General features: G+C 35.7%; 2 protein-coding genes across 2 annotated transcripts in view; both read right to left on the reverse strand.

Moving 5' to 3' along the window:
* The window catches only part of LOC134666093 (defensin-like), a 95,424-nt gene extending 81,020 nt beyond the window's left edge, over positions 1 to 14,404 (reverse strand). The window contains exon 1 of the mRNA XM_063523251.1: positions 14,399 to 14,404. The gene's annotated coding sequence lies outside the window, so the exon portion shown is untranslated. The remainder of the gene's footprint in view (positions 1 to 14,398) is intronic.
* LOC134665885 (homeotic protein proboscipedia) overlaps positions 1 to 20,159 on the reverse strand; it is a 78,316-nt gene extending 58,157 nt beyond the window's left edge. Inside the window, exons 1-2 of the mRNA XM_063522920.1 lie at positions 19,786 to 20,159; positions 7,623 to 8,280 (exon numbers count right to left, since the gene is read on the reverse strand). Coding sequence (XP_063378990.1) covers positions 7,623 to 8,178 — 556 coding nt within the window. The 5' untranslated portion in view covers positions 8,179 to 8,280; positions 19,786 to 20,159. The remainder of the gene's footprint in view (positions 1 to 7,622; positions 8,281 to 19,785) is intronic.
* Between the last annotated feature and the right edge of the window lie 1,606 nt (positions 20,160 to 21,765).

Genomic DNA, 21,765 nt, shown 5'->3' on the forward strand with positions numbered 1-21,765 from the left:
TATATTTGTCAATTAACACCACCTATAATATGAAAATAAAAAACAATATTAATTACTTACTTAAAATTGCTTTACTAAGTTTTACAATGGAAAATTATATTAAGCGTTTGAACTTTCCTACATCGATGAAAATTTCCTTATTTTCCCTGTAGATTGAATTCAAATCTTAGCGGCAAAGCACTTCCGTTGCACATGAATATGATTTAATAATAAAATAAAATAAAAATAAGAAATAAAGCAATGTCGACCGCAGCCCCGGCCGCGACATCAAAGCCACTTTACGATGCGCACGCGCGTTATTTATCACGCTCTTAACTAGCGTTACTCGCAAATATGAATCGCTCTATGAATTAGTAGTTTGGATCGCTCATAATTGCAGCTATAAAATTTTAATAGGGGGGAGGTAACATATTAACGACTAGAATTATGCTTATGCCTTTGGGGTCATCCATTAATTACGTCACACGAATTTCTAGGTTTTTTGACCCCTCCCCTCCTCCTTGTCACACTTGGTCACATTTGGCAAACCCCTCCCCCCTAGTGTGACGTCACATTTTTTCTACGAAATCGCCAAATCGAATTAAGTAAGTACCTAAGTATTATTAATATTTTATCAAAATATTTTTGACGATATAAATATTAGTAATTTTATAATCCAAAACTGCTTAGGAAAGAAAATTAAACGAATAAAAACGATTATCGTTTTAAAAACTTGTTATTTAAATGTACAGCGAATAAAATAATTTAAATAAATTTTCGGTTACTGATGAAGTTAAAGTGACGTCACAAAGTTTGTGTCTCCCCCCTCCCCCATGTCACAATATGTCACATTCTTGACCCCCTCCCACCCCCTAAACGTGTGACGTAATTAATGGAACACCCCTTTGTAAAAAGTTTTTAGACTAAACAACAAGCACTATTGTAGGCTGGTTTAATGTGCGCAAAGTTATTTTACAGGCGCTCAATCGATATGTACCTACATTTAATAGTTAATAAAATAAATGTTAAATAATTGACCTATTTTCACAAAAAAATGTTGGATTTTGGGGGTACGAAATGGAAATCAATGGAATTAGTCTGATCAAGCAAACTGTGAACATTTATAACTACCTATGTCAAATATGACGTTTATTACAGCATTCTCACGCTTTATCACGTCAAAGTGGGTGCAGAGTTAGCTTGCTCCGATATATAACTACTTAACCATTTTTAAGTGTAAAAATCAAATCAAAGTTGAAAGTAATTAAAATAAAGAACATAAGTAAATTTATTTTAACGCATACCACGAAAATGTCCAATGAATGTCCAATGAATAGGTACCGGAAAGAAGACCGACAGAAAGTAAACCACCAAACTGACCTGGAAATTATAATTTCCATGGAGATATGAATACAAACCTTTGCCTGATCTATAGGAAGGTTTTCCAGTTCATCAACAATACTCTGTGAGGCCATTTCTGTCAGTAGAAAAGAGCGGCTAATTTAAAAAATGTAGGCGTTAAGGGTTATCGTCGCATAGAAAATTAGAATTTCGCGCCTTTTTCGACTGACGGCTTACGGCTCGATTCGGAAAATGAATTACAGATCCACTAGATATGAAATAGTAAAGATATGTGACGTTCCACGACAAAAGGTACCATTGCCCCGGCTGAATATTGAAGTGGCGTTAATAATAGCGTAAGCGCCAGCTGCCATAAGGTACCTTTTTCTGTGAAACGTCACATATCTTTACTATTTCATATCTAGTGAATCTCTAATTCATTTCCCGAATCGCGCCGTATATCCTCAAATAAATTAAAAGCTCATATTTTATTTATATAGGTAGTATCAGGCGTGGCTCACTCCGCGATTTCGTCGCTTTGCAACAGAGAGCTACAAGTAGGTACAACCGTGCCACACCAATTTTGGTGGCTAGCCATAAGCCGCGCGTGGCGCTGTCGCCACCTAGCGGCCATATCTGTCCTGATCGTAACAGACGCGTTTTGTTAGAGAGTGAGTCTTCTGTACCTAGTAGGTACTATTATTTAATCTGTGGTAGTATGTCAAATTAAATGAATAACAGTCGCTCAAAGGAGTCCATCAGCCGCAGATGCGCTTACGCAAGGATTTATTGCCCTGGCAACCCCGGCCGAGATTAAAGGTGCTCCCGGGAGACTATGGGGCGCGGTTATAATTAGTGTTTAGCGAGAACTGCTGTCTGGCCATTTTATTGTTCCGTGTTTTTGAAGCACTCCAAGTGCTTAGATAAATACCTCGTTGTAATAATGGCCCTATTATATTAAAGTAACAAAAGAAAAGTCGGGAAGATACCATGCATGAAGAGTGAAATTTTGTATTACTTGTAAAAAGAGTTCGCATCAATAACTATTACATATTTCCTACTCTATCCCAGAGCGTGTCACTTGGACATAGTAGTTACAAGAGCCCAAAAAAATTACATTTAAAAATAGTCTAAAAAGGTATCTCCTGAATACTCTATAGGGGATGTGTTACCCTACAGTGTATTCATGATATACGTACCTATTTTAACTCTGAATGTAAACCTATTATAATATATTAATTTAATTAACTATAGTATAGTAGATATAGTAGGTATAGTGAGACTCCACACAGTAAAACAAATTGTAGTTTTGTGGAGCATTGTCTTTAACATAAAAGTTGTAACTTCTTGTATAATAAATAACTAAATAAAATAAAATAATAACTCCCCACAAAATTTCGCCCCCTGGTATGCCGGCTAGTCCGGTCCGGAGCAGGCATGTCGCTGGCTGGGTGTGGCGACTGTCTTGTCTTATCTTAATATTATATCCGTAGGTAGGTACCTTTATCTAAACAAAATAGACTGATTTCTCACCGATTTATAATATAATTCAAATACTATAAAATTGTGTAAAAAAAATCAAATACCAAAGTCTATAGATTATAGATATTTTAAGACAGGCAGTTTAATACAAGATTTCTTAATTTAAGCTCCTCACTTAATTGCTCCTCAGTAAATTTGTTCCTAAGCCATGAAAAGCGTGAGTCTCGCCTATTTGCAAATAAATCAAAGATTAGCAGCTGAAACAGCAGTAAACGACAGTCTACCCGGTCTCAATCGGTAGACTACGCGTAATGAATGTATTTTAAAGTCTGGATCTTCAAAGATCAGTAACTGCGCAATAAATCGCCGCTCGCACATTAGCTATGCAATTTGCATCCAACAAGAACAGGCCGTAATAGCGCTATTATCCTGTATTTATCGACTGGCAACACTAACTGCCTACAAAAACAAAATGGCGGCATATTTGACATCTCTAATCTAGCTAAACTTGCAAATGGATAGATAATTTGCATTGCTAACATACGGCGCGATTCGGGAAATGAATTAGAGATTCACTAGTTATGAAATAGTCAAGATAATGTGACGTTCCACGGCAAAAGGTACCTTATGGCGGCTGGCGCTTACGCTATTATTTACGCCGCTCCAATATTCAGCCGGGGCAATGGTACCTTTTGCCGTGGAACGTCAAATATCTTTACTATGTATTTCATATCTAGTGAATCTCTAATTCATTTCTCGAATCGCGCCGATAGTTAATATCTAACTCCTACTTAGGTATAGTTCGTTTTTTTGGCATTAGAAAGAACTTGCAAGAAGGTAAGCGATCTTAACATGTCTTTTAATTGAAAAACGCTTTTTAAAAATCAATAACGATTACTTATGAAAGCAGAAGAATATAAATGATCGTATTAGATTCATAATTGTTACATATTTGCCGTAACTTCTTTTTAAAATGTGTTTTTCAATTAAAAGACACATCAAGAATTTATTTCTAATGCTAAAAAAACGAACTATAGTCGTAGAAATAAAAAAGGCATAGGGAAATAATACAATTTTTTTCTTGCTCAAATGTAACATCCAGCCGCAAAATTGCATGGTCACATAATTGTCCATGCAATTTTGCAGCTCGCTGTACCTACGAGCGCCTTGTGTACCATTACTAGTATTTATGATATTTATTTACTTTATCTTTTCCGATAGTATAATTGGGATATTTAGGCAATATCTGCATCGAAATTATATACGTGATCTTTATGTTTATTATGATAGGTATAATGAAAAGTACCTATACAAACAAATAGAATGGAAGGCTCAGCTTATGCATGCAGCAGAATTCCCAATGGGCTTTTAATACGAGACACCGATACTTCCACCCTTCGGCTTTCGCCAACGGAGTGAAGCAACACAATTTGACATTTGAGATATTTAAGAATGCTGTATTTTTTCATGTGTTATGAGTTATACATATTTCTAGTGAGGATATATTTAACTAAGGCATGTTTAAATATTGCGGTAAATGAAACGATTGGACAGATGACACGCGGACGCAGGCGACGCAGCCCGATAGGCCAAAGATAGGGTTGACACAAATAATTGTGTATTTATAAATATTATAATCATTCAGTGACTCAGAGTTATAATCAAAAAGAATGATACAAACATTTTATTATTTCATATTTTTAATAATTATTTTGTGTTTTCTTTACATCTGATTTTGATTTAACTTACTTTTCAAATTATCATGGATGTCAAGACTCTCGGGTCTTAAAACTTAATAGGGACTTAGCTAAAAAAACATCAGGTTTAACACGGTGTTTCAAGTTACAAACAAAACTCGGACCTAAAGCAATTGGTAGAAGTACAAAAGAGTTCTTTGCAAAAAAATACTTACTAATGACTCTGAAAATGATAGGCATACGCGTAGCTATCCATTCCTGCCTATATAGTACCTAATTATGTTTTCGTCAAGTTACAATATGAAATTGAACGTTTGCCAAAGAGATATGAAGCTAAGAGCTAAGAGGATCGGCCGCGGTCGAAACACTACGATGCGCACAAAAACCTGCATTGCTGATGATGTTGGTAATAAGGACGTGAGTCCTAGCCTAATCGGTAATGACCCTGCCTACGAAGCAGGAGGTCCCGGGTTCGAATCCTGGTAAGGGCATTTATTTGTGTGTTCAACAGAAACATTATGTGTGTTCCTGAGTTATGGATGTTTTCTACGCATATTAGTATTTGTATATATGTGTAGGTATATTATATATATCGTCGTCTAGTACCCACAACACAAGACTTATTGAGCTTACTGTGGGACTAGGCCGATTTGTATAAAAAAGACACCCTATAGGATATCCTATTAACCCTACTAATATAGGTAGGTACTAAGTGGTAAATATAACAAAATTATGTTGCAAATTAAAACAAAGTAAATCATTCTTAATTATTATTTCGGCGGTAGAACAAATTGTATTTTTTTTTTTATTATATTTGCGATTTTATTAAGTTATATAGGCGAAATGGAGCGCTTACCCACTGCCAACATAAAAAAAATCGGAAATCGTTTTCTGCCTCTCTGTCGCTCAAATATGCGAGTGCTTACCGCCAACATCGAAAAATCTAAATTTGATTAAACTAGTATAAAATCGTAATCTGCCTCTCTACCGCTTTTGCATATTCGTGCGAAATTATTTTCAAAATTAGCAACTCTGATTATTTGTGTAAAAGTCTCTATGACGAAGTTTACCAACCTACTTTTACTTTAACCCGTAAATATTAAAGACGGTGTAAGTAAAGGAACTCCAAGGTTACTTTATTTTTTAATTTACTGTCTCGACCATTAAAACCAATCTCCCGGCGACTGTATTAAATACGAAACTATTAATCTCAGCATTCCATATAGTTACTTAAATTAAGTACTTCATCAAAAATTAACAAAGGCTATAAAATCGGTTGAGTGCGAATACATTACGTTCTTTTTAATCAGAACAATGTTTTGGAAATCCGCTGGCACTTCAACTTAATTTTGCATCTCACATACAATAAGTTTTTGGCTCATCGAGATAATTCTAACCCCAAGCACACTTATTTTGCGTTGTTTTATCACAGAGTTCCCATAACCACCTCCTGTCTCCATCATCAGATTGCTGCATTTCATCATAATATAACATTGTCATCGGATTTACTTACCTATGTATGCCAAATTTCAGCTCCATCGGAAATTGGGAAGTGAGTCCATTTTATCTTCCAATATTTGACCCACACTAACTTGCTAACAGGGCAAGTTAAATAAAAGCTTGTAAAAATGTCCCTAATTGAAACTAGGTACCTACTTATTAGGTATTAATGACATGCTTCTTAAAATAGTGAACTAAGAACATAATTAATTTCTAATTCATAACGTGATAAAGAGTTGAAGAGGTTGTACGGGATCGCAGAAAATGGAGTAGGATACCTAGTTTGAGCTATATCTACAATGTCGTATCACGTAGCTAACCCGATCATCATACGCCTGCTCATACATAGATGAATTGAACCTCACTGAACCCTACCAATAAAACACGCAGGGCAAAACAACAAAAAAGACAGGTAATAAACGTTCCATTTTCGATTGCGACAATAAACCCATATTAACATCTCAACTGCCATTAATCCGTACAAATTTACTTCTAAAAATAAGTTGGCAACCCTGACGCGGCCGCCACAGCTGCATCGACCAATAGCTTATTGCTTGGACGTTCTACGTTCAAATTATTGCTTGCTCGGTCTGATATACTACATAAGAAACACCTTCAACGCCCAATTAGCAAGTAATAAGGAGCAAAATACTATGCTAGTTCAGTTTCTCGACTGCAAATAGGAAACAAAGTATAAGCTCTATTAAAATGTAACGATATAGATGCAGTACTTCAGAACCTTTTGGTCCAATGTACTACAGATTTATCGAATACGCCCGTCTAATAGGTCTTAGGGTACGCATGGGAGATGATGATATAAAATTAGAATGTCGGTATATCAGGCGCATTAATACTGATTGATTAAGTACAGCGTAGTGTTTCTTGAAAGGTTAATTGTGGTTAGAGTGGCTCTCGGGGCTAATTCAGCGCAGATAAACGATAGGCGACGATGGATATTGGATCTCTATTTATTCAATTTAGCTTTCGCGGTACCCAGCTATGAAAGTAGGTATGTAACTAACGGCGGCTTTGACGCCCCCGTGTGTTTTTTAATAGTCTAGTTTAAGTACTGTTTGAATTTGTATATTTACTTACACGTAATTAGAGAACACTAGTTTTTCGTGTGCGTAACTTACCAATTCTTTTCGATTTATTACTTAATATTTAGGTATGCAATTAATTTTCTGTTTACTAATAATATCTTATCTGAAGATATGTGTTATCACTTATTATTAATTGCAATATTCAAGTTTTACCTATTACCTATGTAATATGTGTGTAAGGAACACAACAAGTTAAGTCCACAAAAGATTCAACTCAAGATGAACTTAACAAGTCAAAAATATAATTAGGCAAAAATTATAGCAAAAAAGGCACAAAGGACACTTTCGCAGGTACTAGGCTAGGTTGATCTGTGTAAAGATGTCCCCAATATTTATTTATTTTATTTATTTATTTATTTTACTACTGTTAATTCATCATAAAATATTTTTACCGAATTTTCAAAGAATTATTTAATTATTTGATTTTATACGAGAGTGAAAATACGAGAAAGTATACTAAACACATTCCAAGGACCACGGTAGCGCAGTACCTGCTAAACTGTCATTGAAGTGAACTCACCTTTTTTCTCTTCTTCCCACTCTTTCTTGGGCACGGAGAGGTTCAGTGGCTCCTCCTTCACGAACTCACACTCACTAGTTCTCACTCTCTGCAGCAGCTGCTCCTGAAGCTTATTCTTGTGCACACTCATCACTCGCTCCGTCTGAACCTGCGCACTCTTGTACAAGTGTTTCTTCACCTCGAACCTCTTCACGCTCATCAATTGACTCACGGTTGACTTCTGATTTAACCCTAATATATATTCTATCGAATGAGGTGTAGGCTTTTTTGGCGGTTTCCCGTACACGTGCGGATGCCATGATAGCTCGAAATCTTGTACTTTCTCTTCTGTTCCTACATCTATATTCTGATTATTATCATCTATTTGGTCTTCCCGAGATTCATCAGCTATAACTAGTTCTTTATCATCATCTACTTCAATTCTTTCGCTATCTAGATAATCTGCATCGCAGAAATTGTGAGCTTCTATGAGTCTGCTGTCGGCTTGCTCAATAACGTTGGGTGTGTTGTAGGCGACGGTTTGCATATCTCTTTCTTTCTCGGTGTCTTCGCTCATGGATGTCCCTTTCTATTCAGGTCCGGAAATAGTGTGTCATGTTTGTTTTTATGATCGGATCGGTTTAATGGCTGTGCGGCGTTTGATGCTGTTTGATGTTTCCTGCAACACATGCGGTATTGAGAGATTGATTTAGATACACTTAAGCGCTAATTGCGCGGTGAACAAATAAACAGAGCGGTAATCTAAACAGTTTTGTTGGCTATTAATCGGATCGTTCGTAAGTGGCATCGTTTTTGTATAGCTGACTAAACACATGCTCTATATATTGTTTTTTATATATTTATTCCAACCTACAGCATTTTTGCGAAGTAATATATTTAAAGATATTGCTTTAAATTACATTAATTACATGGTGGAATATTTTCTACCAGTACTTAAACGTACCTAATTATAAGTATTTAATTTTATTAATGTCAAAAAAATTGTTACACAAAAAAAAAACATTTTAACGCATCTAAATCTAACCTTATAAAATAACTTACAATTAAATAAAAACTAAATTAAATCTAACACAAATATTATATAATATAGTATTTAATATAAAACGTCACATAAATACTCTTCAAAATCCCTAATTATCAATTATTAAAATGAAAAATACGTACGCCACCCCTAAACGTAAAGCATTTATTCAAATCGGTAAAGAAACAATGAAAAGTACAATCGCGCCTGAACGCTACAATAAAATCGTGCTGTATCTTGTGCCAATAGCAACTCATCTTGTCGACTTAACTGTACTTACTCACACAGTCACGATCAACAAAGTAATTTGAACCTTACCCCATAAATTACTCGGTTGGTTATAGAATAAAGGTTTTTTTCAATTGGTGTGAGTCTCATCGGTGAATGCTGATTGATTTTTATTGCAAAGAGATATTAGGGTTGCGCCCTCAGTTGGTTTGACGTTGTTTATGTGAGGTTTTGATATCGATGCGGCAATGAGGCAGTGTCAGTTATCGTTAATGTGTTATAATTTGAGATATTTGTAGTTATGGCTCGTTAAATTGATCGTGGTTTTTAAATTGGATGCGGTTGGTACTTGAGGACTGTTGATAGCTATTAAGGCGTGGTTTTTCCGTAGGAGCTAAGCGAACCAGTTTTTTGAATCCATTAGAAATATAAGAAACAATGTTTTAAAATTGTGAAAAAAATATATCTTATACTTAAGGATCTGGCAGATACGTTTTGGATCTCAAAAACATGATTAGATAAACTTTGCTCGATAGAAAAAAATTCCAAAGTTACGCCTTTTTTTAACAATAAATCAAAACCAGAGCTACAATACAAACTTTTTTGACTTGTTTTTTACATAAATGTATAGGTAATAAGATAATCTAGATGTTTTGGATCACTTTGTCTCGGTAACATCATTAAAATAATTTCTATGTTTCAATACCTACTAAATCCGCAAGAGCCATCACTCGCGAACGCACTTACGCCCTCTTCAGTCGCGCGGCAGCGCTTGTAGAGGACGGACCTGTGTCAGTGTGTTCCGCGCGGTCACGTGATTTTACCATTTACAAACAATGGGAAACAAAGCATATGAAACGTAAGAAAAAGTCACTAAGTGCTATAAAAACACACTTTCTGATAACAGAAGCATCTAATACTTTACGAGGTGTTTGAAAGCGCCTAGCTTTACTACATCAACAGTTAAAATATTTCAGTATTTTCACTAGATCAGCAACCAATTTCAATGTAGGTAAATAATATTATATTCCTAGATAATATAATTGTGAGTATGTAAGTATGATATATTTACAGTATTTCACTTTTACTGATATACCTACGTCAGATCTGCAAAATGATTATATTCCTTCGTGCTCTTTGACTCCTTTGAAAATCAGAAATTATTTATTTGGATTGACACAGTATGGGGATGTATAGTGTTACGCTTTTAGTATGAGGGTGCCGAAGGCGCCCGGCTTTGGATCGCATGCAACGTGCCAGGCCCGTCAAGCGTGCAATTTCATCATCATAATCATAAATTTATATAAATATAAAATTTTTCTTTAATGTATTGTTTTTCGGGATGTATTCAAGCGATTTGCTGAAATTTATTGAATAGTGTTCTTTATTTAGGTATGCCTCGATACTCAAAAACCGAATACTATTTGTCATATAAAAAAAATTACTCTCTACTCAACCGGTGTTTTACAATGTAGTATACAAACTCTTCGATTATGTTTGCGTTTTCTTACCAGGTTGTCGTATTTAAGAGTAAAATGCTTATCTCTCACCCCGATTGATTAAGGTTCTACCTACCTACCTACCTACCTTACCTACCTACCTACCTACCTACCTACCTACCTACCTACCTACCTACCTACCTTACCTACCTACCTACCTACCTTACCTACCTACCTACCTACCTATACTTTACCTACCTACCTACCTACCTTACCTACCTACCTATCTACCTACCTACCTACCTACCTACCTTACCTACCTTACCTACCTTACCTACCTACCTACCTACCTACCTACCTACCTACCTTACCTACCTTACCTACCTACCTACCTACCTACCTACCTACCTACCTACCTACCTACCTACCTACCTACCTACCTACCTACCTACCTACCTACCTACCTACCTACCTACCTACCTACCTACCTACCTACCTACCTACCTACCTTACCTACCTACCTACCTACCTTACCTACCTACCTACCTACCTACCTATACCTTACCTTACCTTACCTACCTACCTACCTACCTACCTTACCTACCTACCTACCTACCTACCTACCTTACCTTCCTATCTACCTACCTACCTACCTACCTACCTTACCTACCTACCTACCTACCTTACCAACCTACCTACCTACCTACCTACCTACCTACCTACCTTACCTACCTACCTACCTACCTACCTACCTACCTACCTATACCTTACCTTTATATGAACAATACCTTACCTTAATTGACCGTCACCTTATAAATGGTTATTTCCTTTCGGTACTTGAATTCTACTACGCTGCCATTAAATTAAAACGTTGTTACCGATCACTAAATAATAAGTGCACATGGCTCTGTAAAAATAATAATTCTAAATATAATGATCAGAAACACGTAATGAAAAAAATACATACATATACAATAAAAACTATAAAAACGTGACCCTTGCACGGTATGGTTAAAATACTGCCATCATAAGATCCTTATACTGTGACCCGTTTGCTATCGCCGCCGCGCACAGCGCGCGCTCACGAGCTCGTCGAGCGGGTTGGGACGCGCGGGCGGGGCTTCACGGTTTGCCGCGCACCTCACCCCCTCAGATTCGTTGATGAGTCGAATCATATCGCCTTAACTGCCAACGACTGCCGATTGATGGTTATAAAGTCACTTAACTTTAAATGGGATAGCGTATGAAAATTACATGTCTTTATTCGTAAATGCCTTCTAATTGCAATAGCATTGCTACTAAAATATTAAATGTAACCCAGGTTAATGTTTTAGCATGCAGTAAGCCTATTTAGTAGGTTTAGTAGTAGGGTGGTGGTGGGTAATATAACTTGATCGAACCTTTCGCTAAAAAAGTGCACTTTTTTTAGCGCCAACCCTAACTACACTAAATTGAAACAAAGCTCATGGCAGAAACATGTTGTATCACCGAACGTGTCGATCTATACGCATACAATTACATCTACACACGTCGACAAGTATATCGATCGGCAGGGGTTTGCGGACTTTTATCTGTACGAGTGTTTATTCTATTAATAACCTCGAATGTGCGAGTAATACCATCAAACGACGCAGGCTGTGTTTATATTTTGTACCCACGTTCATACTTTCAGCCGCTGATCCTTAATACTTTTGTATGGCATTTGTGTAATTTTGAAATGGAAAAGTTTAGTCGGAGAGTGGCATCAATTGTGTTGCGGGAGTGCGCTAAAAACGGTAAATATGACAAGTCTTTCATTCGAATTTTATAAACTAAATACAATCCCGGTTCCATAATACGAGTACCTATCAGTTTCGGAACGCGCATTTTAGATATTGCTACTGCTACATGGTTACATGACATAGAAAATAGAATCGAAAATTTGCTCGTAAATGAACCTACATGAATCATTATAACTATTATAAGTACTACCTACCTAATCAGTAGGTAATCATTTTACGAGTAGTAGAAAAATGGCCACACGCATGCAAGCAAGTCAAGCAACTTAGGTACTATATAACTTCAAGTGCCTCTGATTGCTGCAGCTAATTCGAGCCTCGGAATAGTCGCTGGTTTTATCGGTGTGACTCGGACCTTAGCACAGAGCAACTTCACTGATCGAGTCCACACAACGTATATAAATGCAAGTACTTGTCTTGCGATCTTTGATTATTCCCGTTGTTATACGTACATATATGTATAACAACAGGAGTAGGTATAGAATATGTTCTATGATTAAAATCTAAAATTAAATTATAAACAGTGTATTCTAATGACAATTATCCCTATTCAGTTATTTACAGAGTACAAGATATGAAATATTAAAGAAAGGCGTCAGTTAGTGTCGCGTGGTGGCGTTCTCACGGTAAATCGATACCCTTTGTAATGGCCAGCAATAGCCAGAACAAATACTGTAATAGGCACACGGAAGCTAAATGTAATCATATCATAATATTTTATTAATGTCAAAGTTGACTAACTCTGCTTTTACGGTTTGACGCCTCGAGTAATTGTAATCAAATGTGTGTGTGTGTGTGTGTGTGTGTGTATGTGTGTGTAAAGACAGTTTATAAGATGCCTATAAGATGCCTTTCACTATCGATATTAATATAATTTGACAATGTCAAGTGTTCTTAACAATTATTAGCAGACATCGTAACTTTTACAGCATTTTTGGTGCAGTGGAGTGGTAACGTGTTAACGGAATTGGTATAGATAATTCTAACTGAAATGGTAAATTAAGGTTAATATTAACGTAATTAATGCTAATTAATCATGAGGGTTGAAATTGTTTATACCGATTCCGGCGATTCCGTTAACACCACTCCGCTGTACCTACCAAAAATGCTGTAAAAGTTACGATGTCTGATTATTAGAGACAGGATTAAGATTTCAAACTTTGTTTGAGTCATATGTTTGTGTTCATCAAAATGATGTCCGAAAAACAAGAAAAAAGATTATAAATACCTCAAAACCTAACAAAAACTTAAATTATTACTAAAGCCGGCTATATTATTAACCTCAATAAAGGACCCAAATAGTAGCACGAAACAAAACATTGTGTAATTATTTCAATTGATAAATTGATCGATTAGTAGAAAGTTAATCGACAGTCGAATCGATCTTCTTTACCGTCGATTTTTCTTCGACTCCCCACTGAGAGGACTCACCTAGTTATTATTGTTATTTCATAATTAATGGTGCTATTTATTTAAATTGGATTAAGTAAGTAGTGTGGTCATCCGGAAATCTGATCAGTCGTGATCACGATTTAAATTAATTGTAATCTTTCTCTTATACAACTGTAGAAGTACAGTTACCAGCAAGATTGCTTCAAAACGTAAACAAGATAATTATTTTAAAGGCCTGTGCACACCGGATGCGTGTGCGTGACGTGTACGTGCGCGTGCGGCGTTGTAGTATACAGATTCTTATGAGAGACGGCACATTGCTTGCGTGACGTGTGCGTTTGCGGCTCCAACATTTTAGCGCACGCGCACGTGCACGTCACGCACACACAAGCCGGTGTGCACAGGCCTTAAATGATCGATTGAGCGTAAAGCGCTGTAAAGCTGATTTCTGTTGCCGATTGTAGTAGTACCAAACATTTTTGTCATTGCCACCTTATCCGAAATATTAATTGCAATCTAATCAGGTCTTTAGGGACAAGGATTTGTTTTTTAAAAATACGTGCATCATTAGGGGAATTAACACCTCGTTCGGACCGATAGGTAGTACTTTTTCCAAATTTTATTGTCCTTCTTTATCATTATTACATAAGATAATTCATAACTTGATTTTGGAAGTAATTTAAATATGGCATGATTTTTATCTCTTTCTCAGCGTATATATCCCGGTAGTAACCTCAGCTAATTCTTCGAAGCCGAAAAATAGTTCCGTTTCGTTTTCAATAATAGATAGCGTAATGGGCAATGGCAGCTGAATAACACCGACGTTAGAGAAGTAATTAAAAAAAGATGACTATTAGGTACCGCTTGCACGGCAGACATACTGTCGCCGAGACAATCGATCGTCCAGACAATTACGACAATCACTTTAATGTGGCACATTTACATAGCTAACACTTTCGCTGCAACATGTAAAAAATATCCAATGTTAAATAAAATTACATGTCATCATCATCATCATCATCTCAGCCATAAGACGTCCACTGCTGACCATAGGCCTCCCCCTTTTATGGGGGGTGAATGCCATAATCGCCACGCTTGGCAGGCGGGTTGGCGATCGCAGTCGAGTACACCGAATTTGAGGGACGCTGCTGCCCTGGTTTAAGAACATACCCGGGTCCTGGACGTAGTTTAAGGACATACCCGGGTCCAAATTACATGTATGTAACTATAATAAGCGAGTGAATTCTGTGAGTCGGCCACAAACTTATCTGTTAAACCGAAGCTAATTTGACTTATTTTTTGATCCGGTTGAAATGATCCTAGATTGTTTTATTGATTGTTACACAGGAAATAATATGGTAAAGCCTGTGTATTTATTCTCTAAATTAAATTGTTTTTTGTCATTACTTATTCGTATGTATTATAAAACTGATTGACATCAACATTTCTGACAATATCTTAGGCGTAGTTACAAGCACTGTAAGGATTATTAGTTGAATCTCTAAATAAAATCATTGACTATCCATTTGATTTTGCGGAAAGTGCTGCCGATTCATAGCAGACGAAGTGTTAAAATCAGACAATGTTTACTTTAACGTTAATAATTAAAACGTGGTTTATTATTTAGGGCGTCTAATGACGCCAACAAGAAATAGCTGGCTTGCAAAAAATGCATTTAAGTGTCGATCATTTCAAATTAAGTGTTCAAGCAATTATTTAAAATTTAGAGATAAATTAAAACTGACATATTTATTGCCAACAATAAATATGTCATATTTATTTATTTAGTCTTTATTTATTTATTTATCTAGTTTTATGTATTTAGTCTTTGGCTTGTTATTCCACCGAGACGCCCGAACCTACGTTTTCTGTATATAACAATTATGTATATAGAAAATGACCAAATAAACGTTTTGTTACCTCATAAAAAATAATTAAAATCAAAGACAACTTCAAAAAAGCGTGCGGAAATGTAACAATTAAGGGGCATCAAACGCGGCTTGTCAAACGTTACCCGCCATATTGGATTTGCGAACAAGCCGACCACTTCCGTTCTCCATTTAAATTAAATCATAACCACCGTCCACATGCTGTCAGTATTATTTTAACGCGGTATGTGACACTCTATTCCGTGGCAATAGGGCTTCAGGTCCTATTTAATTAGTTTACTGATGAATAAAACCCGACCGGTTGATATCAAAGGGCCCACACACGTCGTACAGGACTTCCGCGACTTTGTACGTGGCTATCGCTATCGATTAAGGGTCCGATTCGGATTTTGAAATAGACATCTATTAGATATCTTATAGACATCACCAAGATACAATAACGATATGTTTAAGATCTTAACCTGTTAAATTTGACATTTGCGCGATTCTGGAGATACTCTTGAACGATTTCCACAGGATATGACTTAGAGATCAAATTCACATCTAATAGATATCTTACTCTATCTAACGTAAAAGTGACATTGGTTGCCCGAATTGCGCGGCAAAAGAGAACTAGCTGATATCTAAACTATAACGTATCTAGAATGGATCTAGTACGTGTCGTCTTTTGTGAATATCTTGAAGTTCGAATACGGTAGTAAGTTTGTATTCGAGATGGCGTAGCCAAATCAGTTTATATGGATGATATCTTAGGATTTCCTGTTAGGGTCTGAGCGAGTCGTGTCACAAGCTCTTTTTTAAAATTCTTTATATGGCAACTTTTTTCCTATCACATAAGCTGTCAGTTTCAAGCTGTCATTTAATTTCATAGTAATTTTATTGCCAGGTGCGGTTTTTATTGAAATTCCCGCGTTTTTTTTGTGACACGACTCGCTGGTCAGACTCTAAATGTATGATGTGGTATGTGATTAACCTACATTAAAACTCAACTTATTCATTAAAGACAATGTAATCTAATCATAATCAATTTTTAACAAATACCTAGTTGATAAAACAATTTAAAAAGCCATTAAAATCATTTATGACCAACAACGGCTTGGAAATGAGACATAGCCAAATGTGAATTGTAAATTTCGTTCAAAAGTTACATTTTATCAAACAACTTTGTTAAATGGCGATTCGGAATGCAAACTATAATTGCAAAATGCGTCTTAGTGTAGGAATTAAAAGCAATAGGTAATAATAACACACGTACCTAAATTATTAAGAAAAATACAAAAATCAATCATCATAATTTGGCCAATAGGTAAGCGATAGGAACCTTCCACAGTCGTCGACAATGCCAATTATTGTAAGTAATGTAGGTACTGATACATAATAGTACTGGGGCCCTCCGCCGGACGGTATCGGTATATAGTTTGGAGAGTCGTTACAAAACCCTTCTCGATTATCAACCGTAACAATAATTATGATAATTATAAAAGCAACTAAATTTATAAAAGCTACTACAAACAGTGGCGCGAGAACTCGATTTCTTGTATTTCGTTCAATAATATTCTCACTACTAGGCATTTAAATTCTACTAATAGAATATAAAACGAGTGGTCAATACCACTAGATTCCCAATTTCTATATACACCTATTTCAAAAATTAGCATTTCATCGATTTCGACAAAATCGAACGATCGAAATCCAAAATTTAGGTCCTGGGCTTCATAAAAAGATAATATTCGAAGTCTAATATGTACCTAACTGTTGGGGATTGACATCACTTTGAAAGTCGTAGGTATAAAATTGTAGGACGAAAAATTTATCGAGTTAAAATCGTAAACAATTCTCGACAACTGCCGTATTCGAACTTCAAGATATTCACAAAGACGACACGTAGTACTACAATCAATGTCACTTTTATGTTAGATAGAGTAAGATATATATTAGATGTGAATTGGATCTCTAATTCATATCCTGTGGGAATCGTTCAAGAGTACCTCCAGAATCGTGCAAATGTCAAATTTAACAGGTTAGATCTTAAACATATCGTTATCGTATCTTGGTGATGTCTAAAAGATATCTAATAGATGTCTATTTCAAAATCCGAATCGGGCCCATACAATTTTCAAACTGCCAGCATTCCTAAATTACAAATCACACTCAAATAAATTATACCTCAAAAAATTGTTTAAGAGTTAGATTTTCAAATAATAAACCTTCCTTCTCTCACTGCGTCATTACTTCATCATTAAGTGGCTAGTGGCTCATTATAGGAACTTTCAGTATTGCCCAAGTATTAAGATGATTATTATTATTATTCAGAGCCCACTGTGTCCCACTGCTGGGCAAAGGCCTCCCCCCTCTTTCTCCACTCGTCTCTATTTAGTGCAATATCTGGCCAGCCTCTCAAGAAGGAGTCCAAGTTATCCCGCCATCGCCGACGAGATGACTAAGATGAGCAAAATGTAAATCATTGCTACCATCACTAGTATCACTACCATGTTAATACCAAATATTACCTACCGCCTTACAAATTTGTTAGGTACTTATCTCTTATTAAAATTATCTTTTTTGGGAACTTATCACCTTATTAGTACCTATACCCACTTACATATTCCTATATATTCTGGCAAAAATTTCATTTTTGGGACACACTTTTATCTCTGACTGTACTCTTCTTTCGCCAGACAAAGTTCCCATGGCCACCTCCTGTCTCCATCATCAGATAAGCTCCATGTCATCATGATATTGCATTGTGATCCGATTTAGGTAGGTACATATACTATATGCAAAATTTCAGCTCAATCGGAATATCGGAAATCGGGAAGTGGGTTAAATTTAGCTTCCAAGATTTGACCCACACTAACACACTAACGGAGTAAGATAAATAGAAGCTTGTAAAAAGTTGGATTGTTAGGCTTATAATAAGACTTGAACTTAAGCAAGCCTAATACCTACCTTAGGTACCTGCCTATAAAAATAATTAAAGCTGGGTCTTTTATACATGAGTAACTACTTTTGAATCTACATATAGGTAGGTACTTGATGTTCAATTGTTAATTCACTTACTTAATTGATTAAAACATGCAAAAAGACACAATAATCTTTAATTTGAATGCGAATAAATAATTTAAACTGTCAAGAAACTTTAATAGCCTCTTTTTAATTACTTGTAAAGTGTTCAACCATGTATACAAACAACTATATGTTATAGAGAATAGGTACCTGTATCTGTATGTTTGTTACACTTTTAATTCCGTAATACGTACCGTAAAATCAGGTAACTATAGTCCTACAATACAACTATGGTCCAGTTTTTAACGTTGATTGAAACCACATAATAACTAATAGTACAAAACCAGCCTTTTGATTTGTACTTAATCGTTAAATTTATTTTGTTGCTTAAGGATTCTAATGCTTTTTCTATATTAGATACCGTAAAATGGGGTGAGTTGGGTGAAATTTGACTTTCAAACCTCGATAAAATTTTATTTTTACATGTGAAAACTGAATGGTGTATATAATAAGTGGTTCGGACTTTTGTATTTTAGTTTGTATTTTATATTGGGTAGTTCCATTTCATAACTTTGACGATAAAGAGGAAAACCCACCTCACCCCGTAGTGCCTCGTATTTGGGGTGAGAGGGTTTTTCATACAAAGGTGATTTTGGAAGATTGTTGGATCGATTTTTTTTATTATGCTTATTACTATAGCGCCATTTTAAATTGGAATACATTATTTTTGTAGCAGAAGCCTTAAAATCCCTTCTCACCCCCGTCTCAAACCTTCTCTCCTCATTCATACCCCAACTCTTCCCGCGAAACCTACTCACCCCGTTTTACGGTACTCATTATAATTTGAGAAATATAATTATATTTTACTGGAACTTGAACTTGAACCATAGATGTAAGTTGTGGACTAAAGTTACCTGATTTTATGGCAATATGAATATTATTTCATATGATTGACTACCCCAGTAATAGATCAAAATTACTCTTCAATATAGTAGATTTGATAGATGCACAAGAAACAATAAGATAAAACTAGGCATCAATAAGTCAATCAATCAATAATATTCAATCAAGTCTAACACATACATAGTTGTGTACATACATAAGCCTATCTTGCGGGCAAAACCGTAGCGCAGATTAGTATATACCAAACCTAATTTATATTTAAGCAATAAATATTTATAGACGAATCCGTCAAGTGATCTTTAACTCATGATATTAAATTCTAATAGAATTAATGAATATCTAATGAGCCATAGAAAGTTCCAAACTCTTTAAAAACTACGTCAATAAAACATTATTGCATTAATTGTATTGCTATTAAATCCAATTAATATGACAACGTCACAATTTATAAAATCATAATAAACAAATCTACAGTTTAGATAATTACAGTTTAGATAATCCACTTACAGTGAATCCACATCCAATGTTCGAAGTCACAACACTAGCACAAATTAAAAGAAAAAACAAATTTTGAACAAAGAATGTTCGCACTTCCGAATTGTAATGTCAACGCATTTCGGCGGGAACGGAACAATAGAGTCACTTTAATGATGTCAAGTCTGCGCGGAACGGGCCGACTCTGCCGTGGTACTGAACGAACCAAGCGTTTAGTCGCCTGTGTGGGTGTATACGAGAATACGGACGCGTGTGGGTGTGAGAGAGACAACGAGCGAGCTGTTAACGCGGCGATCCTCGCAGTTAGACTAACTCACATCCAAATCGCTTAATTTTATGAGTTGTTGCCTGCCCCATCCCCTCGTGGGATGAGCGGAGTGACTTTGCCGTGACGTCTGTTTACCAAAGCTTTCATTGTTTTTATAAATATATATTCGTTAATATGCAGTGTTTTACAGTTTGCGTATGTTATGGCAACGCAATGGAATCAGCAGCAAGGGAGATGGTTTAAAATATAAAAACATTACAATCTGAGCGATTGCATTTAAAGTAAGTAAGTACCTAAGCAAGTAAATAATAATCGATATTAAACTTTCGTGAGACATATTTTAAATTGTCTATGAGCCTGAGGAAGGACCCCTGACGGGCTCGAAGCATGTCGCCAATAGCGACTAAAAATTCAAGCAAGTAAATAATGACAAAGAAGGCTGTCAAGTTTCTGTATGCGCATATAAGATATGTATTTATTATACCTACCTCAATACCTACAATATGTCATACTAAGTTTTGGTAACCGCTTTGAACCGCTTGGATTTTGATTCTTAAGCGATATTTTTAGGACAATGTTTACTACATATGAAGCGGCTATGAATATTCCTAAAAAAGACTTGTGAATTTTATTTTAAACAACTAGCTTTTATGTACAAGAATGTTATACATAAAAGGAAACGAGCACACTGTACCTAATCATATACTGTAGAAACTGTAGAACAAATTTTCTATTTAGTATGCATGCCAATGATGCATGTGAATGATGTTTCGATCTTCTCATGTACTATGTATTTAGGGTCCCGATGTCTTTGAACATGAGAGGCTGATGATTAACACAAAAATCACAATCTGTGTACAACAGCGGGGATTTTTACCCCCTAGCCATACTCCGAGAGGCGAATATATTTTAGAGGTAGCTCGCTGTCTTATAGACACTACATTAGAGATTTATTTGGTGAAAATGTATATATTTACCAATTTATTTATTAATATATTTCGGGGTTGGATCCACCGTAAAAGTTCCTCAGTGTCACATGAGTATTTACATTGATTTGGTGAAATACGCCAAAGGTTAAAAACCCAGTAAAAGCTCACTAGCACTAAGTGAAAATGGCAAAGCTAAGATCCTCGTTACTACATATATTACCCTAAAAACCCTAAAGTCTAATATTTAGGTAACTGCCTTACATATCCAATCCGAACCGAGGTCATGCGTCAATTGTTTGCGTCTATTTGTATATAAATGCTTACTCGTACAATACACACACAGCTAACGCAAAGCTAAAGCGATTAAGATAAGAACTTATGTCCGCCTGATACCTTACCTAAATATTAATTAACTGATAAAAACAATAATGATAATAACATTAAAGTGATTACTAATACACCAATCAAACATTGATTAAAACTACATATATGATAGCAATATTGACTAGGTATCAGTTGAAAAAAATTAATTATTAGTCCATTTAATGCTGTATCATGAAAAAATGACATAAGTGGCTAAGTATATAACGCGATCTTAACCTATTAGGCCAATCAAATAAAAAAAATTCGAATAATGAATTCCCAGCAAGCTGGAAATCGTTTTAATACCATAATTTGGTCCTGAATGCCTGCAATCTAAATTTGCGCAATCGCAGGAGGTTTCTATACTCTTTATCATACAGCGCTCGATATTTATAATTTTAAAAACTTCGTATTGAGTAAAATTATTCTTGG

The sequence above is a fragment of the Cydia fagiglandana genome, chromosome 1 (genome assembly GCF_963556715.1).
Source record: "Cydia fagiglandana chromosome 1, ilCydFagi1.1, whole genome shotgun sequence".
NCBI classification, from domain to species: domain Eukaryota; kingdom Metazoa; phylum Arthropoda; class Insecta; order Lepidoptera; family Tortricidae; genus Cydia; species Cydia fagiglandana.